Here is an 18,936-nt window from a genome sequence, read left to right as displayed (position 1 = left end):
CCCCGTGCAACAGATTAGGTGTCAGCTTACCGGAAACCCTGGCCCCTCTATTAGGGTGGGTCACATGAGCGAGTGGTAAATAATTCCAGGAAGAGGGTCCTCTATAGTGCGGATACCAATCCCAGGATGATCTCTCCAAGGAGGGCACAGTTCCAGTAACTCAACCCGTGCAGTAGGTGAAAATACCTCAAAATCAAGAGGAAGACTCCAATGGCATAGTAAACTACTCAGCTTTATTCATATTAAAAAGATGCAAATGGCAACTCACATTTAGATGACAAATCAATGCGCATAAATGGTACACCACAGGTAAGCGTGAAGACAAGCGGACACGCCTGACGTTTCGTCCTCCCTAGGACATTTTAAATTAAGTCGTTTTATTGCTGTGCTTCTTTTAAGTGATGTATAAAAAAGTGCCCCGTGCTTGGTGAAAAAATAAATAAATAAATAAATTTGCTAGACAATTCTTCAACAACGTATCAAAAAATTGTGCAAAAAGGCAAATAACACTGTTCCAAAATTATCCAGTCTCCGATGAATTATCTTTTACATCTGAAATAATTCATTTAACCACTTTACCACCGGAGGATTTTGCTGTCTTACGTCCAGGCCACTTTTTTTGCAATTCGGCACTGTGCGACTTTAACTGACAATTGTGCGGTCGTGCGACGGCGTACCCAAACTAAATTTTTTTTTGGTGGTATTTGATCACCTGTGCGATTTTTACTTTTGGCGCTATAAACAAAAAAAGAGCATCAATTTTGAAAAAATAACAATATTTTTCACATTTTTTTATATGAAATTCCCCCCCAAAAAAATGTAAAAAATGTAAGAATCAAAATTTTTTTTAATTTTTGGTCAATTTGTTTTCTGCTACCTATGTTTGGTTAAAAAAAATCACAATAAGCGTATTTTGATTGGTTTGCGCAAAAGTTATTGCGTTTACTAACTAAGGGAAAGATTTCTGTCATTTTTGGTGTTTTTTTTTTTTTTAACGAGTAATGGCGGCGATCTGCGATTTTTTTTTTTTTTTTTTTTTTGCGGGACTGCGACATTGCGGTGGACAGATCGGACCCTTGACTGACATTTTTTACACTTTTGGGGGTACCAGTGACGTTACTACAGTAATCAGTGCTATAAATATGCACTGTTACTGTAAAAATTACACTGGCAGGGAAGGGGTTAATTTTATTTGAGAGGGAGGGGTTAATGTATGCCTGGTGCTTACTGACGTGTGTGGGGGGAGGTGACTGAGTGACACAGGGACAGATCGCATGTTCAGCTATGCTGAACCCTGCAATCTGTCACTGTCTGTCACTTAGGAGATGTGTGTAAACAAAGCGGGCGGATCTCCAAACTCGATTCCCCGACGATCGGGGAAGATCGGCGGTGATCACCGCTGCTCCTTCCCTGGCCAGACTTCCGCTGTGACTGATTACAGCGGGAGCGAGCCTCCGGCGGCGCGCGTGCGCCGCCCACATTGGGAGGAGTCCAGCGACGTAGGTCTACATCGCTGGACGGGAACTAACCACTTTGCCGCAGTAGAGCTCCAGTGAGCGGTCGGCAAGTGGTTAATATTTATTTACACACGAGCACTTTAAAACAATTTTTTCACACCTTTGAGGCGCACCACAACCCCCCACCCATTTAATATTTACAATTGTTTTATAGTACCAGTTCTCGTGGTGCAGCATCAAGGTAATAAGCAGAATCCACGATAGCTCAGGGACCATAACATATATATATATATATATGTGTCTTTTCGACTGCTACATTAAGTTTTCTTGGCCGACCACTGTGCCTTTGTCTCTCAGCGTGGACCGTTTTTTTGCTTAAACTTTAGCTTGAACAGCACATCTTGAAACCCCAGTCTGCTTGAAATCTTTGCCTGGGAGGGAACTTGTTGATACAGTATTATTACCTTGTGTCTTGTTGCTGTGCTCAGTCTTGCCATGGTGTATGACCTGTGACATGAAACTGTGTTTCACAACTTCTCCTTTGTAGTAGAGTTTGGTTGCTCCTCACCCAGTTTTAAACCTCTTAACCACTAAAGCCCCGGAGGATTTTGCTGCTAAACGACCAGGGGGTATTTTGCGATTCGGCACTGCGTGACTGTAACGGACAATTGCGCGGTCGTGCGATGCTGTACCTAAACAAATTTGACGTCCTTTTTTTCCCACAAACAGAGCTTTCTTTTGGTGGTATTTGATCACCTGTGCGATTTTTTGATCACGCGCTATAAACAAAAAAAGAGCGTCAATTTTGCAAAAATAACAATATTTTTCACATTTTTTTATATGAAATTCCCCCAAAAAAAAATGTAAAAATCTAAATTTTTTAACATTTTCGGCCAATTTGTTTTATCCTACCTATGTTTGGTAAAAAAAAATCGCAAAAAGCATATTTTGATTGGTTTGCGCAAAAGTTATCGCGTTTACTAACAAAGGGAAAGATTTTTGTCATTTTTGTTGTTTTTTTTTTTAACGCATAATGGCGGCGATCTGCGATTTCTTTTTTTTTGCGGGACTGCGACATTGCGGCGGACAGATCGGACCCTTGACTGACATTTTTGACACTTTTGGGGTTACCAGTGACATTTCTACAGTAATCAGTGCTATACATATGCACTGTTACTGTAAAAAATACACTGGCAGTGAAGGGGTTAACTTTTTTTTAAAGGGCGGGGCTATGTGTGTCCCTAGGGGCGTGCTTTCTACTGTGATTGGCTGTGGCTTGAACTGTAAGGACACTGATCAACGGATCTACATAGTAGATCCGTCTGATCAGTGTTTTTACACTGAGGAGAATGACAGGTGGCTTGTTTACACAAGCTGCCTGACATTCTCCCTCTCCTCCCGACGATCGCCGAGTGACCGGCGGACATCGGGTCCGCCGGTCACACGCGCGGGGGGGGGGTCCGTGACCGCGCGGGAGCGCGCCTCCGCGGGCGCGCGCTCGCTCCCCAAACCCTCCCAGGCTAGTGACGTTAATTAACGTCACTCTGCCTGGCCGGGGCTGACCGCCGCAGTAAATTTACTTGCGGCGGTCGGCAAGCGGTTAAACAGCTATTTGCTTCAGTTAATGACTGTGTTTAAACCTATATACACTATATTACCAAAAGTATTGGGACCCTGCTATTACACGCACATGAACTTTAATGGCATCCCAGTCTTAGCCCATAGGGTTTGTGGGAGATTAGCTCGGTGGCGGGTATGGATGACCCCTTTGGGGGGTGCGTTTACACAGGGAGATAGCCGAGAAGTGGTTGCAAACAACAGTTTGGTTTATTCCTGCAGTTTACTTCACTCAAGTGCAAGCGTCAAAAACATCAAAATAAAAATAAAACACAAAATAAATCCTTGCCACTGTGGGCGGCTACCTTCTCACATACAGGAACCTACCTACGGAGTCTGTCTCCAACCTACTGTTGGGCAAACTTTGCTGATCCTACAGCAGACACTCAATAGTCCATGTTTTTTCTTCACACAACAAATGTCCATTGAACATGTCCCTTTTCCTCTTCACATTGAACATGTCCCTTTGCTTTTCTCTTCATATAGCAAACAGTTCATTTATTTCTTCCACATAGAAATAGTTGATTTTCTCACCTTGAGAAGTCTTCACACTTTTTACCCTCCTCAGCGCACATCGCTCCAGGAGGTCTTCCCCTCACAGCTTCAGGGGGCATCCATCTGATTGTCCTCCGCTACCCACACGGCGTCAGGAGGCAGCAATCCTTCTCCCAGGCTCTCACAGCGTCGGGAGGCACACATCTGACTGTCCTCCTCTCCCCAGCCCACACGGCATCAGGAGGCAGCAATCCATAGACTTCCTTTGGACAAATTATAGAGGCCTTAACTTCCTCATTCCGAACAGCTGAATGGTTTTCAACTTCTTTACACCTTCCTGCTGCCTTTGCAGCCGACACCCTATAGTAATTGGTGAATTGTCTAACCCAAGCCGAAGTGTATCTCCTGTCTGTGAAAACATCCACAGATTTACCTGACTTCCTGTCTCAGGTTCAATATTAATTCGGCCCACCCTTTGCAGCAATAACCGCTTCAATTCTTCTGGGAAAGCTGTCCACAAGGTTTAGAAGTGTGTCTATGGGATTGTTTGACCATTCTTCCAAAAGCTCATTTGGGAGGTCAGGCACTAATGTGGACAAGAAGGCCTGACTCGCAGTCTCCGCTCTAATTCATTACAAAGGTGTTCTATTGGGTTGAGGTCAGGACTCTGTGCAGGCCAGTCAAGTTCCTCCACCCCAAACTCGCTCATCCATGTCTTTATGGACCTTGCTTTGTGCACCTTTGGGATGAATTAGAGTAGAGATTGCAAGCCAGGCCTTCTTGTTCAACATCAGTGGCTGACCTCACAAATGTGCTTCTGGAAGAATGGTCAAACAATCCCATAGACACACTCCTAAACCTTGTGGACAGCCTTTCCAGAAGAGTTGAAGCTGTTATAGCTGCAAAGGGTGGGCTAACTCAATATTGAACCCCTATGGACTAAGATTGGGATGCTATTAATACATTTGATTATATAGTGAATGAAATTGATTATCATTAGCACCTTCATGGTATAATTGACCTTGCATAATGTCAAGTGGCGATAAAACCCAGAACTTTCTTCTTGCTTAAAGCGGAGTTCCGGCCTCAAAAACTACTTTGGGCCATCCGCTTGCTGACATCCACCTGAAAAACAAATTGATAGTCCCGATTTTTTTTTTTCTTTACTTACCTTGTTATTGAAGAAAATATACTCCCCTTTCTTCCACTTCCTCCCTCTGTGGCTGCGGCCCGCACCGTCACTTCCTGCTTCATTGATTCCTGGGAGCTGAACGTCCTCGCTCCCAGGAATCAATGTGCCTGCACCGGCCCCGCTCGTCAGTTCCGGTCTAGGCGCATCATTCCCTGCTAAACATCTTCTGGGCATGCCCAGAAGCTGTGCAGGGATGACACGTCTGCACCGGAACTGACGAGCGGGCCGGTGCAAGGCATTGTGGGACCGAAGAGGACACGGAAGAGGACGCTCTGGCTTCAGCTGCCCACACCTGAGATGGCAGTGCTGGACAAGACATTTTCAAGGTAAGTACTTCTTCTAAAAGGTAAGTGCAACCTGCTGCAGTTCAGATGCTATCCATTATGAAATTTACTAGCCCTGACTGTCCCGGGGTATATTTATTGAAAAAACGTTTCCGAGGCCGGGACTCCGCTTTAAGGTCCTTTTACCTTAACCAGGACATTGTTCTTCCATCCCTTTTTTCTGGCTCCATCAAAAGGAAATTTCCTTTCCTTGTATGGATGGGGTTCGGGCTGTCACACTCTCTCTCCCATTGCCTGATTACCTTTCATGAAGTCAGGTTGCTTCTTGTTCCACGATCTTTAGGTGGCTCAGACAGACCATCATTTAAGCTTATGGTGTTGAGGAATCAGGTTCCACCCTATCCTGTCAAGGTGCACTCTACTAGCAATGTGAGGGCTCTTTTGGCTTTTCAGCATCCAAAACTGTTTTCCAGATTTTGGAAGGCTGCCACCTGGTCTTCTGTTAACAAGTTCTTGAAGTTCTTCCAGCTATATGTTTCAGCTTCAACTTATGACCGCTTCAGAGGTAAGGTCCTTCAGATAACTTGTGTGTTGTAGACAGTCCCCAATTTTCTGTTTGTTTTTATTGGTCCTGTTAACAATTGCTTGCTGTCTCGGTCACTCCTCTGTTGGACTGTTTTTGGACATCCTAAAGGTTAAAGTCTTCCTGTGATTCTCAGTGGATGAGAAAGATAATAGGAATTTTGAACTCCCCTTCAAATCACTTCATGGAGTCCATTGAGGGACACGGATCCCACCCTTGTCAGACTGCTTTGATACAAGGTTTGAGGTTTGCTGGTGGTTGAAGGGGTTTCTTTTGAGCTGTCCTACATTTTTTTTTTTTTTTTTTATAATTTTTCCAGTGTCCTATCCTCCTGTAGAGGGCAGCATAACCCGAAGGTCAATTTTAAAAAGCAATTTCTGAAGCTCTTTTTGGTGGAAGGGAGAGTATAAACAACAAAAGAGCCTTGCCGAAGAGCCTCCACATGTGTGTGTGCTAAACGACACTTGGAACATATTTGTGGCAAGCTTCAATCCATTGATCTTGATGTAGGCGTTTGCATTGCAGGCAAGTTAACGGAGTTAATGCAAAGGTGCTATGTGTACTAGACCAGGGCTTCCCAAACTTTTTTGGGCCGAGACTAACTTCTGAATACAGATATTTTTCGGGACCCACTTGCTTGTAATTGAATATTGTAAAGCGCTACAGAATTTGTTGGCGCTATATAAATGCAAATAATAATAATGCATATTTTAAAGGGAGGGGGATGTTAGGGCATAAAATTGGCACAACATGGTAATAAGCTTTAGGGCCATAGAATTGGCACAACATGGCACAAAAAAAAATGCATAAGATTTGCAAAACATTGCATAGAAATGGTTACTCACTGAATGTAGATTCTGACATGCAGAAGTGCTGTGTCCCGCTCTTTTATCCACCAGGCACCACACGTGATGCAAGGGCTGCAGACATAGTGCCGGAGATGCAGGGCTGTGGGCATGGTGCCGGAGATGCAGGGCTGTGGGCATGGTGCCAGAGATGCAGGGCCTTGGGCATGGTGCAGGAGATGCAGGGCCTTGGGCATGGTGCAGGAGATGCAGGGCTGTGGGCATGGTGCAGGAGATGCAGGGCTGTGGGCATGGTGCAGGAGATGAAAGGCTGTGGGCATGGTGCAGGAGATGCAGGGCTTTGGGCATGGTGCAGGAGATGCAGGGCTTTGGGCATGGTGCAGGAGATGCAGGGCTGTGGGCATGGTGCAGGAGATGCAGGGCTGTGGGCATGGTGCCAGAGATGCAGGGCCTTGGGCATGGTGCAGGAGATGCAGGGCCTTGGGCATGGTGCAGGAGATGCAGGGCTGTGGGCATGGTGCAGGAGATGCAGGGCTGTGGGCATGGTGCAGGAGATGAAAGGCTGTGGGCATGGTGCAGGAGATGCAGGGCTGTGGGCATGGTGCAGGAGATGCAGGGCTTTGGGCATGGTGCAGGAGATGCAGGGCTGTGGGCATGGTGCAGGAGATGCAGGGCTGTGGGCATGGTGCAGGAGATGCAGGGCTGTGGGCATGGTGCAGGAGATACAGGGGCTGTGGGCATAGTGCAGGGCTGTGAGCATATTGCAGGAGATTCAGGACTGTGGGCATGGTGCAGGAGATGCAGGGCTGTGGGCATGGTGCAGGAGATGCAAGGCTGTGGGCATGGTGCAGGAGATGCAAGGCTGTGGGCATGGTGCAGGAGATGCAGGGCTGTGGGCATGGTGCAGGAGATGCAGGGCTTTGGGCATGGTGCAGGAGATGCAGGGCTGTGGGCATGGTGTAGGAGATACAGGGGCTGTGGGCATAGTGCAGGGCTGTGAGCATATTGCAGGAGATTCAGGACTGTGGGCATGGTGCAGGAGATGCAGGGCTGTGGGCATGGTGCAGGAGATGCAGGGCTGTGGGCATGGTGCAGGAGATGCAGGGCTTTGGGCATGGTGCAGGAGATGCAGGGCTTTGGGCATGGTGCAGGAGATGCAGGGCTTTGGGCATGGTGCAGGAGATGCAGGGCTTTGGGCATGGTGCAGGAGATGCAGGGCTTTGGGCATGGTGCAGGAGATGCAGGGCTGTGGGCATGGTGCAAGAGATACAGGGGCTGTGGGCATAGTGCAGGGCTGTGAGCATATTGCAGGAGATTCACGACTGTGGGCATGGTGCAGGAGATGCAGGGCTGTGGGCATGGTGCAGGAGGATTCTTATTTACCCATCTGTGAGGCGCCTTCCTTTTAAAAATGGCGCCACCCGGCCGCTGCGTCACTGCGCATGCTCAGCGCGACCCACTCAAACTTGCCTCGCGACCCACCAGTGGGTCGCGACCCACAGTTTGGGAACCGCTGTACTAGACTATTCACTATTTGTCAGGAGCAAGCATTTGCTTTGCAAACAAATTAGAAAGCTTTATTAACACAAAGAAAAAATCGCCTTTTCTTAATGAGGTTTAACGCAGATGAAAATAAGCAGATCTTTTTCTTAATGCAGTGAGCCATAGCAAACTGCATGTATGTTGCAATGTGGATGCAGTGTTGTGCTTTGGGGTGTCATTCTATACATGCCACATATAGTACTTTACCCTCCATGACTAACAGGTCTTAATGGGCCCTGAGATTTCAGAGAAGCCCCCAAAAAAGGCCAAATGATGGTGCCATATCCATAGATTTCTTCATAATGTAAGTTAAGCAAAAAATTGAGGAGCTTAGCTGTAAAATATCCTCGTGGGTGGGGGGAAAGACACAAACAACTGCTGGATAAGCTAATAACTGGAGCTTCTTAGCCCACTGGTGCACATCTATACCTAAAATATCACTTTTAAGTGCAGATGTTACCTGCCCAACCTTGGCCGTGACTGCAGGCAGGTTAATGTTTTAGCATTCTCAAAAAATAAAACCGGCAATACAAGAACACTCTGCGAAACTGAAGAGATTTAAACCTCCAGCAATTTAGTGTCCAGTGATGACTGTACGTACAGAGCGGCAGGGTGTAAACAGTGGCTTTGCCGTTGTGTTGATTGAATCGTAGTAAGCTCCGTCTCACTAGATGGCTTTAACATGAGGGCAGAGACCATGGAGAGACATGGCAGTAGAGTCAAGGCTTGAGGGGAGCGTAGAGCCACTAATGGAGGCACTTAGTTCTCAGTGTCTGAGGCTTAGATGGACGCATTTACTACGTACTCCCATTGGCATGGTGTGAAGATCCCAGCAGGTACGACACACATTCCAATCTACACCGGCTCTGGTAGAGAAATCTTCTAACTGCTCCATTACCCGGCAGCACCTGACCCACTTACTCCCATGTCTGCAACTTCTCTCTGCTGATTTTTTGAGGACAAATGCTCTGCAAGCAAATAATGTCTCAATGACCTAAGATGAAAGGAATATATCTTCGATGGCTCTTAAAAAGAGAAAAGTTTTTAGGCTGAACTCCGGACACAAAAACTTTTATTTTGAATATTTTCCTCAAATGTCATTAAAGGATTTAATGAATAAATGAAGTGCAGTGCTCCTAAATACACAATCCCTACATCTATCCAAGACAAACCCCCAAGGGACTTTAACCACTTAAGCCCCGGAAGATTTTACCCCCTTCCTGACCAGGGCCTATTTTGCGATTCGGCACTGCGTGACTTTAACGGACAATTGCGCGGTCGTGCGACGCTGTACCTAAACTAATTTGACGTCCTTTTTTTCCCCACAAACAGAGCTTTCTTTTGGTGGTATTTGATCACCTGTGCGATTTTTTGATCATGCGCTATAAACAAAAAAATAGCATCAATTTTGCAAAAATAACAATATTTTCCACATTTTTTTATATGAAATTCCCCCCCAAAAAAATGTAAAAATCTAAATTTTTTAACATTTTCGGCCAATTTTCTTTTCTGCTACCTATGTATGGTAAAAAAAAAAACGCAAAAAGCGTTATTTGATTGGTTTGCGCAAAAGTTATCGCGTTTAATAACAAAGGGAAAGATTTTTGTCTTTTTTTTTTTTTTAACGCGTAATGGCGGCGATCTGCGATTTTTTTTTTTTTTTTTTTTTTGCGGTACTGCGACATTGGGGCGGACAGATCGGACCCTTGACTGACATTTTTGACACTTTTGGGGTTACCAGTGACATTTCTACAGTAATCAGTGCTATACATTGCACTGTTACTGTAAAATTACACTGGCAGTGAAGGGGTTAACTTTTTTGAGAGGGAGGGGTTATGTGTGTGTCCCTAGGGGCGTGATTCTAACTGTGATTGGCTGTGGCTTGAGGTGTAAGAACAGTGATCAACAGTCCTACATAGTAGAACCGTATGATCATCATTCATACACAGGGGAGAATGACAGGCGGCTTGTTTATGGATGGATCCATGCTTTCATGTTGTTTACGCTAAATTCGGACCCTAAAATCTGAATGTCACAGACTTAACAGACCAGGCAACATTTTTCCAAACTTCTATTGTCCAAATTTGGTAAGCTTGTGTGAATTGTAGCCTCACTTTCCTGTTCTTAGCTGACAGGAGTGGCACCTGGTGTGGTTTTCAGCTGCTGAAGCCCATCTGGTTCAAGGTTCGATGTGTTGTGTTGTGCATTTATAGATGGTAATCTGCATACCTTGGTTGTAACAAGTATATTTTAGTTACTGTTGCCTTTCTATCATCTCGAGCCAGTCTGCCCATTCTCCTATAACATCAAAAAGGTATTTTCGTCCACACAACTGCCACTCACTGGATATTTTCTCTTTTTCAAGACCATTGTCTGTAAACTCTAGAGTTGGTTGTGCATGAAAATCCAAGTAGATCAGCAGTTTTTAAATACTTAGACCAGCCTGTCTGGCACCAACAACCATGCCACTTTCAAAGTCACTTAATTCCCTTTCTTCCCCATTCTGATGCTCGGTTAGAAACAATGATCACACGGTTCTACTATGTAGAACCGTTGATCACTGTTTCTACAGCTCAACAGACAGCCAATCACAGTTAGAATCACGCCCCTAGGGACACACACAGCCCCTCCCTCTCAAATAAAGTTAACCCCTTCACTACCAGTGTAATTTTGCAGTAACAGTGCATAGGGCAAGTCGTCTTCGCCATGTCTGGATGCCTAAATGCATTGAGTTGCTGCCTTTTGATTGGCTGATTAGCAATTTATGTTACCAAGCAATTAAAAAGGTGTACCTAATAAAGTGGCTGCTGAGTGTATACAATACATATTATATAATCAGCAGTCTCCCAAGGACTAATTGAACAGGAATCACCCGACACGATTCAGAAATGAAGTTTCTTTCTTTAGGGGTATACAATATGCTGAATATCACTCTGTCCCTCGGTTCAAATGGAATCCAGGAGGTGGCCTCCTTGGGGGAGTAATAGAGAAGAAGGCTACTGTTTATATCAATAAGCATTGGGAGTACCATTTCACTTTTTCACATTGTTATGCTGTACAACAACTGTCTACAGCTGTGACCTATTTTAAGCAATTAAGTAATAAGATATTTTTTTAGACGTTGAAAAATAAGGTTTCTACAAATTTTTACATTCTCTCTATAAATTGTTTATTTCGTTTATTTATGGCCTTTAAAATCCCTTGGGGGTGGGGAGGGTTGTCTTGGATGGATATGTATGGTATTTGGGATGATGGGAAAATATGTTTTGACTATTCCTCCAATTTCCCCAATCTCTAAATACAAACTAATTTATTAGTACAACCCACCACAAAACAAAGTGATAAAATGTGAACAAACCATATAATATTAATAGTGATCATATATATATATATATATATATATATATATATATATAAATATTGATAATGCACCTGTGTGTAGATGATCACTAATGGTGCATAATGGATGAAGCGCAATCAATGTGGTTCAAAGGTTACTTATAACATGTATCAATCAGTCCTATGTGTCTTCATTTCATGTCCAGTGCAATCTTCCCACAACTGCATGTGAGCCACACAATGAAACACTTCCACCAATCATGCCTTTTGGGTTTGCTCTCACCTTGAATATTGGACTTCCTAAATTACAGGTTGACCCTAAGCCATATACCCCACTGAGGTTCATCTTCTCTAAAGTGATGGTAAAGTCTCTTTTTTTTTCTTAAATAACAAACATGTTATACTTACTGTGCTTACCTGGTTTTGCACAGGGCAGCCTGGATCCTCCTCTTCCCGGGTCCCTCGTTGCTGCTCCTGGCTCCTCCCTCCTATCCAGTGCCCCCACAGCCAGCAGCTTGCTATGTGGGCACCCAAGCTCCGTGTGTCAATTCAGACAGGGAGCTGCCATTCGGCCCAGCCCCCTCTCTCTCCTGATTGGGTAACTGACTTTGACAGCCATGGGAGCCAATGGCGCTGTGGCTGTGTCATAGCCAAGCAGGAGGGAGAGTCCCAGACAGCCGAGGGACTCGTGGACATCGCTGGACAGAGATGGGGCTCAGGTAAGTATTAGGGGGTGCTGGGGAGGCTGCTACACACAGAAGGTTTTTTATCCTAATGCAAATAATGCATTAAGATATAAAAAAACTTTCTGACTTTACAATGCCTTTAAGGCTTTACCCAGGCACAGCTCTTAAAACTGTAATCACACCAACCCCTCAATGGTTGCTCCTTCACCAACTCCTCAATGGTTACTCCTTCACCAACTCCTCAATGGTTACTCCTCCACCAACTCCTCAATGGTTACTCCTCCACCAACCCCTCAATGGTTACTCCTCCACCAACTCCTCAATGGTTACTCCTCCACCAACTCCTCAATGGTTACTCCTCCACCAACCCCACAATGGTTACTCCTCCACCAACCCCTCAATGGTTACTCCTCCACCAACCCCTCAATGGTTACTCCTCCACCAACCCTTTAATGGTTACTCCTCCACCAACCCTTTAATGGTTAGTCCTTCACCAACCCCTCAATTGTTACTCCTCCGCCTCCACAGGTTTAGCAACAGCTCCATAAAACATAGACACATGGTGTTTTCCATAAAACACATGTTTATTGTAATAAAAGATTAAGAACACTCACATCTACGTAGGCAGATAAATTGCATACCAAATCCCCATATACTGCTTTATCTCTGTGGCTAATACAGAACAATCCTGCATCCTCAAACTCCTGGGAGCACTTACAGCTCCGCCCTACGTGTTACGTCCTTAGGACTTCATCAGAAGGTTTAGCTAGGGTCAGTTCATCATGCTTTATAATACTCTTCCTTCCTGTCCAACTCTGCTCTAATCTGTTCATAAAGGATTTAAATCCATTTTGCAGTGCCAAATACCTTTGCATACCCAGTTATTACCTTGGAAAAGTAGCAGTGACATCATCACAATGTTGTACCCAACACTGTGTTGGGCAGAGAGCAGAGCTGTGGGAGGGCCCAGCAGGCTCCACCCACTACAGGCTGCCTGCAGAAAGCTAAAGGGGGGGGGGGAGACAAAACCAGTTATCCCTGTACAAGGAGAGAGAGCAGCAGTGAGCGGTCTTGATTATAGGAAAGTTTCACACTATTACTGCACGCATCTAGATGAAATAAACAAAGCATACAAAGATTCAAGGAAGAATACTCATGACTCTTGTATTTAGACAATATTTGCTTATATTGGAGTTCAACATTAAACTGTTGTAAGTTAAATATAAAATAAAATTCACCAAAAAAGAAAAAATCTCTTTAACTGGAATTTCAGTAGCACAGGGATGGTGATGCCCTCCCACTCGAATACACTGCCGATACAATGTGTTTGATCAAGATTGAATAGATATGATACATAAACATGAGATAAATATATAAAATCACATCTATAAGAGTCCATCCAGTTCATTGATAAAGTGCATAGAGCAATAAAGTGTGTTTATGAGGAGTCCATAGTGCAGTCATGCAGGATCACTGGTGTGAATTATAGGACCACCTTTGCTTGCCACCACCTTCACTGCCGGGACAGATGTCTAAAATTCAAACTCACCAAAAATCAATGCCTATCCACTCTCATGGACTAGGCAACCACAGCATTTAGGCAAACAGTAAGCTTCATCCAAAATACAGACCTGTGCTGCAGACACTCCTCTCAGGTGCTATGTGTGGAAGATAAGAACAGAAAATACTTCCATAGCGTGATACCGTTTAAACATACAAACTTATTCAAACACTTCAAGTATCACACTCACTTTTCATAAAAACAAATAAAGCATTGCTCAATCATAGGGATGGGGGTGCTGGTAAACCTGTAAGTCGTCTGCGGTGAGCGCCGGACCAAACGGTCTCCATACAATCCTCTCCCTTGCTTGGATTACAACTTGTGGACGCCGTATAGCCACGCCCGATGCGTTTCGTCACGGGGGCAAGTGTAAGTTAAATCCCTCTAACAGAGCCCCGAAAAGGCAACTAAAACATGAAAGGCGATTTTAACTTTTCCTACTCCACCCAAAGCTTGATACAGGGCTTTTGGCTTGACATACACTTTACGAAAGGGAAAAGTTTAGAAGCATATAGAACCCATGATAGAGGGATAGAAAATATTTACCAGTGTGAGAAAGAAGGCAATCCCAAAACCCCTTCAGTCAATTATATTTCTTATTTATCCCTACGAGAGGCGAGACATTGACCTCTAAAGGGATGTTTCCCTGGATATGAATCTGAATACAGAGAGCACTGTCTCTGCGGACTATTTAATCAGAAGCTATAATACTGGTAGGCTTCCACCATGGCATGTGACCTGTCCCCCAAAAACTCCTCTGTAAGACACTCCACCCAGCGGTTGTTCTTTTGTGCACCTGTAAGCAAAGCCAGCTCCATAAAGACATGGTTTGACTAGTTTTGTATAGAGAAACACAAGTGCCCTGCACAGAACCCTACTGAACACTTTTGGCATGAATTGGAATGCCAATTGGGAGCCAGGTCTTCTCCACCTGACCTCGCAAGTGTTTTTTTGTTTTGTTTTTTGGCTGAATGGGCGAAAACTCTTAACAGACACCTTCCAAAATCTTCTGGAAAGTCCTCCCAGTAGAATGAAAGCTATTATAAGCCCAAAGGGGGAACAACTCCATATTAACAGCCATGGTTTTGGAATGGGGTGGTCAACAAACTCCTCTAGGGGTGATGCTATTTACAGTATTTTTGGTCATATAGCATATAAAACACAACTTTTGAAACAAAAAAAAAAAATGACCAATATCGATTATGCCTTCTCTTTAAAACGAAATTAAACTTTGGGAGTTAAGGTCTGCTTTATCTAAAGCCCCAGAAAGAAGCAGATGTTTACGGCAGATTGCATTTACTTTTTGTTTTTAATAAAGCGCAGTAATTTCAGTCTGTATTTCAGCTCGGTGCACATGTGGAAATTCAGCCTTGTAGTTTGAGATAGGAAATATTGATTTGTACTGTGCCGTTTGGGCTATCTTAATGGAAATAAGAGCTCTCCACACTGCATGAACCTAGCACAGATGGAGTACTGTGATAGTTACTTCTTTCTCTGCACTGGAGAAAATAAACCTGTTTTATTAAAACTGCGTTCCTTGAATTAGTGGTGTCATTTATTGTGTATCTTCATTATCCTGCTAATATATGAATGCTTGCGTTTTAGAGTAGAACTGCTGTATTTACAATGTGAAGGCAGCAGTGTCATTGGCCGGCTTCATCATAAATAACAAGATCTCTTATAGCTTTGCTAACACTTTCCTGCCTTTGATGTATGTGATTTAATAATTAAAGCTTGTTGGACATCCCATTACAAACCCATGGTCGTTAAAATGGAGTTGACTCCTCCGCCGCCACTTTTGAGAAGGCTTTCCACAAGATTTTGGAGTGTGCCCATTCGCCCAGGATAACAATTGGGAGGATAGGTACTTATTTTGGATGATAAGACCTGGTTCATGATCAGTGCTTCAGTTTATCCCAAAGGTGTTATATTGAGTTGAGTTGTTGATGCAAAATTAGAAGGCCTGGCTCACAGCTGATGTTCAAAATCATACCAAAGGTGTTCCGAAGGGTTGAGGTTTTGATGTTGGATCGGAAGACCTGGCTCGCAGTTGTCATTGCAAGTCATCCTAAAGGTGTTCAGTGGGTTGATGTATTGAAGAACGAGAAGACCTGGCTCACAATTGATGTTCCAAGTCATCCCAAAGGTGTTCAGTAGGGTTGGGGTTTTGATATTGGATGGGAAGTCCTGGCTCACATTTGGTGTTCCAAGTCATCCCAAAGGTGTTCAGTAGGGTTGGGGTTTTGATGTTGGATTGGAAGTCGTGGCTCACATTTGGTGTTCCAGGTCATCCCAAAGGTGTTTAGTAGGGTTGAGGTTTTGATGTTCAAATTTGGTGTTCCAAGTCAGCTCAAAGGTGTTCAGTAAATTTGATGTTTTGATGTTGGATGGGAAGACCTGACTCACAACTGTTATTCCAAGTCATCCTGAAGGTGTTCAGTAGGGTTAAGATATTGAAGAATGAGAAGACCTGGCTCACAATTGGCATTCCAAGTCATCCCAAAAGTGTTCAGTAGGGTTGAGGTCAGGGCTATGTACAGGCCACTTGAGTTTCTCCATGCCAAACTGGTAAAACCATGTCTTTCTAGATACCGTAACAGAAAAGGGTCTCCTGCAGGATAGAGTTGGAAGCTCACAGCTGTCCAAATGTCTTAAATCAGTGCTCCCCAACCTTTTTATCGCCGCGGACCGGTCAACGTTTGATAATTTTTCCGTGGCCCACTGAGGGGGGGGGGGGATGTCAATGTAGAGTGCCACACACTGTGCCCCCATTCAATGCAGAGTGCCACAGTGTGCCCCCAATCAATGCAGAGTGCCACAGTGTGCCCCCAATCAATGCAGAGTGCCACAGTGTGCCCCCAATCAATGCAGAGTGCCACAGAGTGCCCCCAATCAATGCAGAGTGCCCCCAATCAATGCAGAGTGCCACAGTGTGCCCCCAATCAATGCAGAGTGCCACAGTGTAACCCCCAATCAATGCAGAGTGCCACAGTGTGCCCCCAATCAATGCAGAGTGCCACAGCATGCCCCCAATCAATGCACAGTGACCAGTGTGCCCCCAATCAATGCACAGTGACCAGCATGCCCCCAATCAATCCACAGTGACCAGTGCGCTTACCTGATTTGCAGTGGCGGCTTCTCCTCAGTCTCACCGTGTCTCCTTGAGTCCTCCCTCCTTGGCCAATGGCATGGGTTCACCTTTCGGCCAATCAGGAAATGGGTCTCGGACCCGCTTCCTGATTGGCCAGGAGGAGAATCTGTGTGACAATAGCGAATATTCATTCGCTATTGTCCCACAAATGGGTGGGCTCAGGGCACACTGCTCTGCGCCCCGGGTCCACCCTTTTCTGAAATAAAAATTGTTTTTCTAAAATGGAAATGATGTAATGTTCTTTGGACGGACCGGTACCATTTGATCCATGGACCGGTACCGGTCCGCGGCCCGGGGGTTGGGGATCACTGTCTTAAATGACTTAGTATGCTGAAGTATTGCTGGCCCATCATTTGGATGTATTTGCGGGAGTGAAATGTGCCCCTTTAGTGGGCAAAACATCTGTAGCTGCTCCCTGCAGATTGGGCTTTGGAGTGGTGCCACGGGGCATCTCATGTACAGTATACATTTTATCCTATCTGTCAGCACATATCTTCTCTGTGCATGGTCCAGCACTTTACCTATCCCCCTATCACCCCTTCCCTTTGCAGAATCAAAGTACTGGGAATGACCTATTCGCCTTAAGTGAAAATAGAAAGAAATGGCTGTTGAAGCTCTCCAAACTTAGGCACAACTTTTTCTTCTTCTTCCCCAACCTACTGCTTGAACAACCAAGGAGTAAACACACAATGAACTGGTCATCCTTGTGATTCCCACTCTCTGTGAGCATGCTCATAGGGCTAGCACTGTACAAAGCAGGAGCGGCCTAACTGGCTCACAGTGCTCAGGATTGTATGAAGCTACTTTGTAATATAAAGACAGAACTTGGTATTTCTACTAGCATTATTTAAAGCGGTTGTAAACCCTGCTTTATTTTTAGCTACAGGTAGGACTATAATCAGGTTTACCTATAGGTAAAATGAAAATCTCCTGATTGTGCACCAATTAGGAGATCTTCACACTGCATGCAGCCGCTGACGTCAGCGGTACATGCGCTCTGAAGGTCCGGCATACCATGCCAGACCTTCAGAGCTTCTTGTTGGAACCGAGGAACCGCAACGTCATTGCGGCTCTGGCCACTCACAGCAGCAGAGCTCCGGAAGAAATGCCGGGGGAACAGGTGAGCCCTCTCAGCGATGACCAGGCGCTGCTGGAAGGGCTTCGTACTAAGGTAAGTATTTCAGAATATCTCAGTATGTGATGCCTACTAGTTCATTATGCCATTGTCTTGCAGGTTAACGCACCATGTTATCGGGTGTTAAGGTGCTCAGCATTAAGGAAATACATTTGTTTTGAATGGACTGGCTGTACACCTTAAAGAGAACCGGTTGCCAGGTCATTCATTTCAAAATCAATCCTCCCATAGGAGTATATGTGCACTTAATATATTTTAGGTATGTCACTTACCTATAAAAGCCTCCCTAGTGTAGCCATCCAAACCCCTGAAACTGCTGCTGGGCACCACCACCTGCTGGGTGTATTTACAGCAGCCCTAGCAGACTCAGAGCTGTCACTGAAGTAGCACTGCATAGTAACAGTACGGTTGTCTTTAAGAATTTGATTTTTATAGGGAACGAGAACAGATCTTGGATTTTATCAGGTTCCATGACAACATGTTTTTTACCTCTGCTTTTCAGTTTGCTCACTTGTTTTTCTTTTTTTCTCTCTAGGTGTTGGCACCCGAAACTATTACAGGAAAATTGGCTATGAGCTAGAGGGGCCGTACATGGTGAAGAGATTGGACTGAGAGGGGACAGCTATGAGCATCAATCTCTGCTTATGCTTCTGTATCTAGATATTTCTTTTATTGTTTCAATCTTTCATTGCCTTTTTTCTATGAGGACAGAGCCATGTATCTTATTTATATTCAAATAAACGCACAACTGGTCGATGTTGCTTGTTATTTTTGACTTACGATCAATTTATATCACTTATCTTATGATTGATTTGTACAGAAAATATTTTCTTGAAAGTAATGTCCGTAGTGAAGCACAGATGTTAAAACTGTGTGCTACTGTGAGGGGCCTGAAGTTGTCCTGATAATGTAAGCTCTTGGTGTTCAACCTGTGGTGCTTTGAGGCTTTGAATAAGCGCTAACGCACTAAACCTGTCAACCTTGCTCTTGTTCCCCCCCCCCCCCCCCCCACTATACTGTATGTAATTCTACCTGTTGTAATTTTGTCATATCAGTAAAGTTGATCTGTTGGAGTACGGCCATTCACT

The 18,936-nt window shown here is 44.6% G+C and overlaps 1 protein-coding gene across 1 annotated transcript in view; it reads left to right on the top strand.

The window, feature by feature from the left end:
- The window catches only part of ELP3 (elongator acetyltransferase complex subunit 3), a 238,366-nt gene extending 219,847 nt beyond the window's left edge, over positions 1 to 18,519 (top strand). The window contains exon 15 of the mRNA XM_082251144.1: positions 18,384 to 18,519. Within this exon, the coding sequence (XP_082107270.1) occupies positions 18,384 to 18,460 (77 nt within the window). The 3' untranslated portion in view covers positions 18,461 to 18,519. The remainder of the gene's footprint in view (positions 1 to 18,383) is intronic.
- Positions 18,520 to 18,936: the final 417 nt, after the last annotated feature.

This window comes from Pelophylax lessonae, assembly GCF_965119305.1.
Source record: "Pelophylax lessonae genome assembly, chromosome: 3".
Lineage (NCBI taxonomy): Eukaryota > Metazoa > Chordata > Amphibia > Anura > Ranidae > Pelophylax > Pelophylax lessonae.
The sequence above is the reverse complement of the archived record's forward strand: the minus strand, read 5'-3'. Positions and strand labels throughout refer to the sequence as shown.